This window comes from Falco punctatus (genome assembly GCF_963210335.1).
Source record: "Falco punctatus genome assembly, chromosome: 15".
NCBI lineage: Eukaryota > Metazoa > Chordata > Aves > Falconiformes > Falconidae > Falco > Falco punctatus.
This window is the reverse complement of record NC_137595.1, coordinates 23,201,787-23,213,943: the sequence shown is the minus strand read 5'-3', so window position 1 is coordinate 23,213,943 and position 12,157 is coordinate 23,201,787. Positions and strand designations below refer to the sequence as shown.

Below are 12,157 nucleotides of genomic sequence, written 5' to 3'. Positions count from 1 at the left end.
AGCTGTGTGCTGGGCACGGCCTTCAGCAGGTTGCAGGGCTGCGGTTTAGTTACATGCTCCATTACAGGCTAACTGCCATCATCTGCTTTCTTGCTGCTGCCAGCGTGTGTGATCTGAGCAGATCTTCAGCTCACACTGGCTTTGTGATCCTGAACCAGAAGATCTTGCCAGTTCTCCTTATAGAATTGACCTGAGGAGCCCCCCGCGCAGCCAGCACCAAGCAGGATATGGGACCATGCACCCCCCATCCGCTGCTCCTTCCTCACAGCCATCCATCACACAGAGCTTTGAATGCCCCCCTTGCGTCATACCCTCCTTGTTATGTTTTTAGGTACTTTGTCCAGCTTTGGCTGGCTGGCTGTTTGCTGTCCCCCTGTCCTTCTCCCTTGCCAGCTCAGTGTCACTGTCACTGCAGAGAGGTGACTTTTTCCCCTTGCTGATACTGTTAATAAAAAGGCTGAATGGCCCTGGACCGCGTGTGGATTCTAGGGTGAATCCATGAAAATTCACACCACACCACGTAAAATTTTTCAAACATTTGGCTCCCAGATCCTTCCTTACCACCCTTCTTTACCAAAACCGCTTGACAGCAGTGGGATTAATTATATGCTCCCTGCATGGATGGGATAAAGGGTAAGACACCAGTCTGGCTCCCTTCAGAGCTCGTTACTGTGGATGTAAATGAGGGCTGTCCAGCTGGAAGTGCCTAGTGGGCTGGGAACCACGTTAATTAACGGGCTGCTCTCTGCCTAGCCATGCAGGGTCCGGCGCAGCTGGCCACCCTCCAGCTGCTGCTCTTCCTGCTGCCCCCCTGCCACAGCGACACGCTGCACCGGCTCCTGCGGTTCCTCAGCGAGGTGGCCCGGCACGCCGAGAGCTCCTGGGGCCCTGATGGCCAGGAGGTAAGGCTGGCCCAAACCGGTCGACTGCATGAAGAAGGGATCGCTCAGACTTCATTGGTTTAAACCAAGCAGGGCTTTTTGAAAGCCTGAGTGAATCCTTTGGCAAAACCAATTTGCTGATAAATCCCCTTGTCCTTGCCAGATCTGCATTGCTCTTGGACCAGCTGAGTGATTTTTCTGGGTTGCAGTAACCCCAGAGAGACCTGGCTGTGTGTCCGTAGGCAGCACAAGGGGCATTTCTGGTGGAATAATTCTGGTTTTCCACATCCAGCTTTCATGAAGGACTTAGGATTGTGCATCAGGGCTGATTTTGACTTCTCTGGACAATTCAAGCTCCAGGTCTTTCCATGATTCAGAGACTGTCTTTGTCCCATATTGTAAGATGATACAGAAATATTGATTGTTACCTTTTGGTGGGGGTTGTGAAAGCAAGGTAGATGGGAATGGAGACCCTGATGCATGGAGGGGATGAGTGTGTGCTCCAGCACCACAACCCTTCACGCTGGCCTTGCCACCAGCTCGGAGAGGACCAAATGGGACCCAGATCAACACCCTGGCCTCACTCAGCAGCTTGTGTTCCTGTCCTGGGGTGGGTGAGGCTATCCTGGGATGCCGGTGCATCTATAATCTGCAATTTCCTTTTATGTTTGCTTGCTAGGTTCCTGGGAATAAAATGACAGTTTCAAACTTGGCCACAGTCTTTGGTCCCAACATCCTGCAGAAGGAGAAGCCTGGAGAGAAAGACGCTGGTGCCATGAACTTTGAAGACAGTGCTGCCATCATACTGGTACTCCAGAAGTTGATTGAGCACTACCAGACCTTGTTCATGGTAGGTGAGGCTTTCTCAGGGCAGCTTCTCTAGACCCTGCCTTCCTCTCTGAACTCTTCTAATGGCAGCAGGAGGAAGGATGAATTCACAGCCCCACTTAGCAGCAGATTAATCAAGTTAGCTTATGAAAATGTGATTCATTCCTCATGGCAGGTGTAATTGTTACTTTGGGATGGCTTGTTACTGGCATCGTAAAGGCAGAGCTGAGGGTCACGCCATGAACAGGTTCCCTCTTGTCGCTTTTCACCCCAGTGATGCCTGACTGGCCTCATTTGGGACAGGAATCAGCTGGCCAACAGCAGCTGCAGGAGTGGTACCTCAGTGCTGTTTCTTCCCTAAAGTCCCAGTGAGGGGAGGGAGGGGGAAGAACAGGAGAAAACAGGAGATCCTGGAAGAGGGAAGGAGCTGGAAGGCAATGGTGTTGGGGTGGAGATACCACAGCCTTAGGCAGATATGGGCAGAGCTAGTGAGGGAAAGCACAGTGGGGAGAGCTAGTGAGGGCAGCGAAGGATGGGATCGCTTCAGGTCTACTCTTCAGCGGGTGACTCGGACCATCAGTGGGAGGCAGGGAGGGCTTATCCTGTCCTAGGGGATGCATCGACCTGGGGTTCCCAAAAGCATCTTTTAGAGTCAGGTAAAGGTTCATATGGACAGAGAGCTCTGGGACCTCCAGACCAACCAGATCAGGGCTCAGTTCAAAGTTAGATCAGAGCTACATCCAGCTGGGGTTTGCTTATTTCCAGGGATGGAGACTGTGACCTCTCTGCATCCTGCCCCAGGGCTGCACCAGCCTCGGGGGAAGAATTTTCTCCTTGTCAGAAGTGTTTCTGCTGCAGCTCATCCCTGCTGCAGCTCGGTCTGTGCTCAGGCACCTCTGGGAAGGGTCTGGCTTTATCCTCTCTCCAACCTCCTACAGAACCCCTGTGTTTTCTCCTGGCAGAATCTTGCTCTGCATGGTTGTCCAGCTGGGCTTCAAGCCTTCGCTGTTGCACTCTGCACTCTGCCCTGCTGCAGCACGGGTGCCAGGGAGGCATGGCAGACTGGGGTCACCTCTCCAGGCTCTGCGCTTCCCTTGGCCGCTCTGGGAGATGCTCGTGGAAAGGGCAAGCGCTGTGCAGTGTGGTACCTGAGCGCAGACAGGGTTGCTCAGAGGCAGGTATGGTGGTTGAGTGGGAGAGCCGCTGAGGGTGCACAGCAAGGTGCTGGCACGAGGGTCACTGGTACTTCGTGTGGGCTCGGGCACTCTGAAGCAGTCCCCCAGGGATGCAATGTAGGTGGGCGGCAGGCAGTCATATAGCTCAAGTGGCTGCTCTTCTTGTGGACAACCCAGCGGAGGCTGTGTTTGAAACCCTGGCAGAACCCCCCTGGATCAGCAGCAGCATACACTGAGCAATCCTCCTGGCCCTGGTTTTAGGAGAGGACCTGGGAAAATTCCCGAGAATTGTCCATTTCCTACAGGTCTATGGGAATGTGACATTTCAGGTCCCCAACAAGCCTTGTAGCAATTGTCTGCAGGCAGCCAAAGGAGCGGGGTTAGTGTGGGAAAAGCAGGGGCTAAGATCCTGCTCAGCCTCCTGGCAGGTGTGTGGGACACGACACCAACACGGAGGGTCTGTGAGCACAATTGACCTGGAGTCCTTTTGCTGTCCTTGGCTGCCTCTGTTCATCTTCCTCCAGAGAGGAGGAGATGGCACGAGTGAGCATGTCTCTGTATCCCTCCCAGGTCTCTCCAGAAATGCAATGTGGCGTCCTAAGGAGGCTGTTTCAGACTGACCCCGATGTCATTGACTACCTTCTGCGCAGGAAGTTCAACACCGTGCCGTAAGTCCCCGCGAGGCACAGTGCTGCTGGGGGGCATCTCGCGGCACGGGGGCAAAGCCCACCTGCAGCAACGCTCACCGCGTTGCTGGCAAGCGATGGACAGATCCTGCTGATCGTTCTGCCCGTCTTCCCTGTTCCTGCTATCACTTTTGGTCATGAGCTCCCTGGCTAAAATCCTTCACTTTCTGTGCTAACACCTAACAGCTGAAACACCCCACTTTTTCCATCCCTTGGAGCTCCCTGTTCTCCTTTTTTCCTCCCCAGCCTGTGCCACGCTCTCTCCTTTACCCAAATCTGCCCCGTATCAGGGCTCCTGCGCTGTGCACATCTTTCTGTGTGCGTACCTACCCCAGACTCCTCTGCTGCTCCAGCCTCTCAGGATTGAACACATCACGATGCCTGCTCCATTTTCAGCTCCATCACCAGCTTTCTCCAAATTTTCACCACCCTTGGTGTTGTCTGCGCTTCTGTGGGGATTTTGCCTGTCCTGTGTGTGCATATGTCTGCATGCGACTGCCAGCTATGTCTGTGCATCTGCTTTTGGTGGCAAGATGGGATCGACCCACAGAGGCTCAGAATCTGTGTTCATGCCTTTCCCTGTGATTAAAGAAAGTGGGGTAAAAAGGCCATGTGTCCCATAATCTGGGTCCACGACCATGGCACATAACACTGGAGGTATTTTGTTCCCCTGTGGTCTGAAGCACGACACGTCTGGCAGCCTTCGGTCTCCTTGTAGAGCTGCTGACTCCTTCTGCAAACATGGGCTGTCCGGTGTGAAATGGTTTCCTGGATCACAGACTTTACAAGTCATCTATGCTACTGTTCCTTGTCTGTCTCTACATTCCTTTTGGACTGTCCAAAGAGTTGGCAAATCTTTGAGCTGGCTGCTAGAGGCCATTCAGGTGTGCAGTTGGCAACAGAAGCAGTTTGCAAACAGCATCTCTCTCTTTTTTTGTTTTCTTAGGAGCACAGAGAGTGAGGATTCAACAGAGGAGCATGCTCCATCTGCACTGCCTGGTTGGACCCGCACCCTGGAGAGCAGCTCTGTCTCATCAGAGCTGTACAGCAGCATCTCATTCCTAAACCTGGACATCGGCATCTAGCAAGGCTGGGCCAGGTCCTCACACTGCCTTCTGCAGACAAATCCGGGCAACCTCTCCCCAGTAAAAAAGAAGCCCTCTTGCTTTGGAGGAGTGGAGAAGTGAAAGGAGTATGAACGTCTGTGGGAGCATCTTTGCTACCAGTAGATGTGCCAGGTGGTTCTGGTGCAGGCAGACCCACCACTGGAGAGGCGTTTGTGGACTGCCAGCAGAAAAGCTTTCCACACGTGGGTTTGTTGCTAGATGGCAACCAATAAATCGGTGTGCTTGTGCAGTGGCTGTGCAGGTCCAGCTGTGTGGGCAGCGGTGTGCCGAGGAAAGCGTGCTCTGGGAGCACCAGACAGCCGTGGGCCGCAGCCTGCCTGCAGGGCTGAGGTGCCGCAGTGCCCTCCTCCGCTTCACTGCGCTTCGGGCCCTGAGGTTTCTGCCCCAGCCTGGGGAGGACAGCCTCTCCCCTCCGAATGACCACCAGCCCGTGCACTGGGACAGTGAACTGGTGCAGACTGGGGAGCAGCAAGCAGGTGTCCAATGGCTCGTGCCATGCTCAGCAGACAGGACTCGGAGTTCTAAAATAACCTCCAGCTGGCATCCCTCCGGGCGTCTGCTGGGCGCCGGTGGGGCTGGCTGCTTACGGGGACAGCAGGGGACAGCAGCAGCCTGGGGCTGGGACCCCCTGTGCTGGCAGGGAGGAGCCTGGCCTGAGACAGCACTGGATGGTGCCTCTTAGCAGGGCAGTGAGGGTGGAAAGTGCAGTTCAACTTTGTGCCCTTGGTGCTTTGGGATCCCTGTTACTGCGTGGTGTTTTATCCCAGGCTCGTGCAGAGGGAAAGCTCTCTTGGAGCCAAAGCAACAGCACCATCGTTGCAAAGACCCTGGCCTGCCACCTCCAGATTCACAGCTTGCTGCTTTGCTTGAACCCAGCCTGAGTTTTAAACCACTCATTTTATAGACAGAAAGCACTGTATTGAACCCAAAATGTACGGCTGGTGTAGTAAGAGGGAACAATAATCTCTGAAGATTATAAACTTCTGTTTTCCTCGAGTTAATGTTCAGTAAGTAGACCTAATATATTTTACAGATTACAGCATCTTTTCATGATCTTTGGCTGAGAACTGTCCGATTTGGGGTATTCCTGCTGCTCAGGCGCTGGAATTCACTGCCGGTTACATGCAAATATATGTTTTTAGCTGATCTGGCAGAATGAAAGTTATCAGCAAATATTTTCTGTTGTTTTCTTTCCCTTTACTCTGCCGGACGTGGCCTGGCTGCCCCTTACTCGGTAACCCCTGTGGGCTGGGTTGTCTCCAGGTGAAGCAGCGGCACAGGGAGGGATGCTCTGGCACCCATCCACAGGCAGCTCCGGCGGGCTAGGCTGGCACAGCGAGCCACAGCCAGCACGGTGCAGGGTCAACAGTGTCCGTGGAGGGGGAAGTCAAAGGCAAAGGGACAGCAAAAGAGGCATCTGTGAATTTTGCATGCAACGTCTTTTTGTCTTTCATCTGTCTTCTGAGATGATGTAATTTATATTCTTGTCTTGACATGTCAATGGTCGCATTCACAGTTTAGATCTTACTTCCAAGGAAATGCAGTTGGAGAGCCGAGAAGAGGGCAGGTGGGTAGGAAGCTGGTGAGGAATGTGATGGGAGGAGAACTGGTGCCCAGAGCAGTACTTTTGTAGAAAACCAGGGCAGACAGGTAAGAAAGGAAGGTGGTTAATGCTGGCAAGCAGCTGGGCAGAAAGAAGACAGGAATGAGCTAAACCAGGACTTTTTAGTGTTTGGGGCAGATGGATCTGGTGTCACAGCTCCTCTTCTTTGGATTACCTGACATTGGCTGTAAATCCATGACTTTATTCTGGAGAAACGATGAGATACACACTGATGATTACAACAGTGTTTGTTCTCCATGAATCGTGGCAAAAATGTCTGGCTTTATAACTCAGGGCAGGCAGGGTTTGGCTTTGTAGTTGCTTCCTTTTGTTGCTCTGTAGGTCTCCATCTGTCTGTCACTTTGGGTTGTATTAGACAGCAGGGTTTCTCACGTGTGATAGAAATGTCTGTTCCACGATAGATTTAATTGTCCTGTTTCATGTATGACTCTGAAACTCCCCCAACCTCAACCTTAGCAGAGGACTGATTGAAATTCATGTCTGCATAAGTTCCCAGCCTGTTGCTATGAGCTCCTCATCACAGCTGCCATACGCTGACATGTGGGCATAGTTGGGTTTTTTTCTTGTGATTTAAAATGTTTCTGTTTACACTGGCATGTTGAGTAGAAGCTGAACGACTTGACAGCCCTTTGCCTCCCCAGAGTGGCTGAAAAATGAAAAAGTATTCTTGAAAACAAAACCAAGCTGGAGCGTTTGGCAGAACTGTGGCTCAGGGAGGACAAGGAGGAACAGGGGTGTTTAAAGGAGGACGGAAGCTCCATCAGTGGTTCGGTCCATGTGGGTTTTCCTCCGTTCACATCCAGAGTCAGTCCATGAGAGGTGGAATGGGGGATCGCAGCTGGGACCGGCGCCCTGGGAAGCTTTGGTCTGGCAGGATGCTCCTGCGTGGGGGAGCGGCGGGTGCTGCTCGGGGCTGGGTACCAGCTCTGTCCAGGGGAGGGGGGATGCAGGTCAGAGTCTGGCCTGAGATGCAGGCTCTGACAGCATGTGTTGGCTGGGCAGTTGGAGCAGGGCTGTGGCCGTGGCTTGGCTCGTGTGCCTCGCTACCCTAACAGTGTCACAGCTTTGGCCTGTGCCATGTAGCGTCAAGAAGATTATTAACAAATGCTTGAGCCTCGCTGTGCCCCTCAGCCTGAGAGGGAGGAGGGGTTCCAAAGCAGGCTCAGCTGCATCTGTCCAGTGGATGGTGCCTGTCTGGAGGTACTGCACCTTCTCAACTGTGCTGCTCAGGGCTGAGCTCTTATTTTGTAAAGGTCCCTTCCCTGTGGATGGGTACAGTTGGGATGGGTGGAGAGGTAGTTCCTGGAGAACAGCATGAAGAGAGAAGTGTGTGCTGAGAGATAGCTGGTAAAAGCCTCCCAAGAACTGATAAGCTCCAGAAACGAACAGTGCTTTGGAGTCTGCAGGAGTCGATAAACTCAGGATACCATAAGACCACTGAAGGTTTCTGAGGTCACCAGCCTACTCGAGCACGCTCTGTGTAACCAACACCATATCCAAGGAGGCAGCGGCTGCTCTGTGCAGGACAGGCTGCAGGATCTGCAAGAGCAGACCCTCTGGGATACCTTCCATATTTCTTCCTAGAAGCCTCTGGCATGTCTGCATGACCCCGCTCTCAGTCAACAGCTGGTGTTGATCTTACTGTTCCCATGTCACTAGTTATCTCCTGTTAGTGGTAACGGCTTCAGTCCGTTAACAGTAACGCGCGAACGAGGACAAGATATTCCGGTAACTCTTGGTCACGACTTGATGGTGGATCTTTCTGTGTCCCCACTGTGGGGGAGCACTGGGAAGGGGGCAGATCCTCAGGCTGGGAGGAGTTGCTACAAATGTTCACCAAGAATTTTAAACCAAGAAAAAGCAAGTGATCTTTGTGTCTTCATGTGGACAAAAGGGCACTCAAATCATTTTGCCAACCTGAAACCTGGGCTGCACATCAGCTTCTTTGTCACCATGGGAGGACATGAAGTGTTGGAGTCCTGGGTGCACAGAGAATGGATGGATAAGGCTCACTGGGTGCAGTGGGTGACAGGCCATCCAGGAGACACCTGTCCTACAAGTGTGTTGTATGTTGGATTCCTTGGGGACCGAAGAGGACTGATGGCCACAGGCAGAGGATAGAGATGGCACAAACCTTCATCCCTCATCTTTAGCGCATTGTTAGAACATGACGAGCACTTTGCTGCCCAAACATTTCAGCAGCTGCAGCCACTGGCCTGCTCATACAGGAGGAAGCCAGAAGCATCAAGGCTGACATTAAGATCTCAAGCAGAACACAAACCCAGCGAAGTGCTTCATGCCTTGTCCCAGCCAGAGCTCTACCTGATGCCCCTGCTTCTAGGTGTAGCTTTGACTTGTTTCTACCAAGAGCAACAGATCCGGCACAGAAGTCAATGGTGAGAAGTCCACACATCTCATGGTTTTGATCAAATTTTTCAGTATCAAAAAAGAAAATCCCAAGCCGAGTGAACATTTCCACATTCCCCATTACCACAGTAAGTCACTCTGAGAGCGACTGCAGCATTGATTAATGCCACCAACGTCACTTTGACTTTTCTCCCTTGATTCCTCTGAGCTTTAATTTGTTCTCCCACTGTTTTTGCCATATACCTGTCCTTAAGAACTAAGCCCTGAGCGATTATAGTGGATACCACAGGAACTCTGATACCAGCAGAACACCAAACCATAGCACCTACTGGGCGATACGCACCGCAGAGCTATGCCACATTTGGGGATGGGAGGGGGCAGTGGTCAACAGGTCTACACAGGACTATAGTGTTGGGCTGTCTGTGTGTGTTGCCCCCTTGGAAGCCACACAAGGATTTAAAAAGTGACTGAAAGGTTTGTGGTCACCATTGAACGTTACAACAGGCACATACAAGAGCATCAGGTCACCCCTATGAAGGCTTCCTGCCAGCCGGGCTGGCTGCCCTCCAGTTTCTCACTGGACTCTGTGTTTTACACCCCAAAGGATCCAACATACAACACACTTGTAGGATAGGTGTCTCCTGGATGGCCTGTCACCCACTGCACCCAGTGAGCCTTATCCATCCATTCCCCAATTACACTCTGTTTTACACCGTTCCCGCTGGGTGGTGGGAAGAAGTTCAGAAATACCACTACACATCGAATCACCATCCAGCTTGCAATAATCTGAACAGGACGAGGATGCTGAAATACCAGGCAGCTATTTGATTTGCTTTGCAAAAAAAAAGTCCCTTTGAAGTTTACTTTCGCAGCGCCGTGGTGGTGGGCACTGGGGACACTGGGGGCTCACTGGGAAGCACGCTCTTTTCCTCCATTTACTATAGAGAATACAAAAATCACTGTGGGTCTTTCTACCACTGCATCGCAAGAGTTGAAAACTGCTCAATGGCGGCTGTCACTGCCAATGGTATATTGCAAAAAACTCCACTTGAGGGCAGCCCGGCAGCAGCCGCCGCCGCTCTCGCAGCAGCCTCCTCTGAGCAGTACCAGACTTTTTTCTCTCTCAGAAGCACATGGGCTGTCACTGCCTGGCATGCATGAGTATTTGCTTACAGCTTGTTTTATTTCAGCCTCACAAAATAACCCCCACTTTACAAATCAGTTGCAAAGCAGCATCATTTATGAAGCATTAACATCACTCCAGAGCTGCTGTGAAAAAGCTGGTTAGCTTTTGTTATGCTTCAGATTTATTGTTGGGCTCTTCTCCCCTTCTCCCCAAGCTGAACCTGCAAGCCTCCATGACTGCGTCTTTTGAAATAATCTGAAAGTGTCTGTCAATGTTTCTAGACCCCCAGTGCCAGTGCAGGGTGGTTAAAGGCTGGTTGTTGGCACCAACACCACCGAAACCACCTCAGGCCACTCAGCACTGGAGCTGTTTCCCAAGTTTACCAAGCTGTTTACCAAGTTCCCATGGTAAACTGAATGAACATAAATGACTCAAAGTAAGTTACTCCACTTTTAAGCAAAGCTTTGCTTTATTTGCATTTTTGAGACCAGAGAAACTGCCCAAAGGGTTAAATCCAGAGAAGAAAGGTATCAGACATACCTGACAGACAATACTGGGGGTTACTGGGGGTTCCCAGCCCTTGCTGGGCTGGGCTGTGCCAGTCATGGTGGAAAACCCCAGACCAGGGCATGACAAACCAGAGCTGGGTCCCTCCCACTATGGTGGGTCAGCTTGCTCTGATACCGCTGCTTCCTGATGGCATCTCAGCTGCCATCAGACATGCAATGTCTGCTAAATCCAGGTCCTGCATCGCAAGGGGTGAGATCATGTTCTGCACCACCCCGACCTGGGAAAACCAAGGGATGCTGCCAAATGCTGCTGGTGTCGGTCAATCGGTATGGTTAGCCAGAACATGAAATAAATGGAGATGAACAGTAAAGGTACTTCCCATCTGCAATAACATAATAACTAGACCTTTCTCCCTGGTAATGCCTGGCCTCCTGTACCTATGGGAGTACACGCAGGCAGCCAGGTTTTGTTAAAATTGGGTATTAGGAAAAATTTCTTCACTGAAAGGGTTGTCAAGCCCTGGAACAGGCTGCCCAGGGAAGTGGTGGAGTCACCACCCCGGAGGGATTTGAAAGATGTGTAGATGTGCCACTTAGGGATGTGGTTTAGTGGTGGGCTTGGCAGCGCTGGGTTAAGGGTTGGACTCGATGATATTAAAGGTCTTTTCCAACCTAAACAGTTCTATGATTCTGTTCTATGAAATTGAAACCCCATGAGGGGATGCTGTCCCCATGCACAAGCCAGCAGCTAATGGCAAGGGTCAGCGCATGCCTTCCCCACTCTGGGGGAAAGATTGAAGTGTCCCCAGCACAGCTCAGGATTGCCAGGCCAAGGTCTCTGGCTGACGTTCCAGCATTTGTTCTCCAAGACAGCTGAGGTGAGGCGAGTGTTTATCGGTGGAGGGCCCCTTTGTTCACCAGCTGTCAGTGCTGGAATCGCTTGGTGCTGGGCTGAGCAGTGGTGCTCGCTGCAGCGGTCAGTCATGGGAGCATGTTGTAGAGTGTTGCCCAGACACAGACCTCTTGACTCGAGAACTCGCTACTAAAGCTGAAGGAACGAAGCTCACTCCTGGAGCTACCAAGGTGTCAGCATTCACTGGTGGTGAGGTGCTAGGAAGAGTAAGAGCTAAAGAAAACCCTGGGCCAGCACAGCTAGAAAGCACACGAGTGCCCCTGTGTCCTCCAGACGCTGTAGTCTCCCCATGCCCACTCACCCACCCGAAGGATGCTTGCTTGGGCTGATGCAGCACTGGCAAAAGGCAGGCAGAGCTCGTGGTGGGCTCCTGAATCCACCAAGGCAGTGTGGATTGAAACTGCCTGCCGAGAGAAACCACCCACCATCCTAAACCTGGAGAGCACAAACCAGCTGTCAGCTCCCTCATTACATATTGGTCCTTAAATCTGAACGGGGCTTAAAACACCTGAGGCTTTCCATACAGCCATCTTTAATAGGCACATCCCTCTACCAAAAAAATCAAATAAATACTTGAGATGGTCTGAAGATATCTTTGGCAGTTAGGGGCTCCATAAAAAGCAAGTGCAGCTGGAATCCACCTTTTCCAAGCCAGGAGATGAGAGTGAGGAGCATCTGCCTGCATCGCCCTCCTCCTTGCCACCCGGACAGTCACTGCCACAGATCCGCTGGCTCTTTATTCATGGCCGGGCAGAAGAGGTACAGCTCGTCAGTGTGGAGAAGTAACTTGTCTGGGGCCTCTTGTCTCAAGCTCTGTGATGAGGAGGGGAGGCCTCAGCAGAAGACACAAAGGTGGGAGTGATTTTGGATGACAGAGTGATACTGTGCAGCTGTGCCCACCTTGGGTGAGCAGACATCCAA

At 52.0% G+C, this 12,157-nt stretch overlaps 1 protein-coding gene across 8 annotated transcripts in view; it reads left to right on the top strand.

The window, feature by feature from the left end:
- ARHGAP36 (Rho GTPase activating protein 36) overlaps window positions 1-12,157 on the top strand; it is a gene marked incomplete at its 5' end in the record, with an annotated part of 26,306 nt that extends 14,149 nt beyond the window's left edge. For 7 of the 8 annotated variants that reach the window (XM_080365322.1, XM_080365321.1, XM_080365320.1 and 4 more), the window contains 4 exons: window positions 754-902; window positions 1,561-1,731; window positions 3,455-3,552; window positions 4,517-12,157. In XM_080365322.1, coding sequence (XP_080221448.1) covers window positions 754-902; window positions 1,561-1,731; window positions 3,455-3,552; window positions 4,517-4,655 — 557 coding nt within the window. In that variant the 3' untranslated portion in view covers window positions 4,656-12,157. Of the gene's footprint in view, window positions 1-753; window positions 903-1,560; window positions 1,732-3,454; window positions 3,553-4,516 lie in introns of those variants that run through there. The other variant, XM_080365323.1, reaches the window with a different exon arrangement.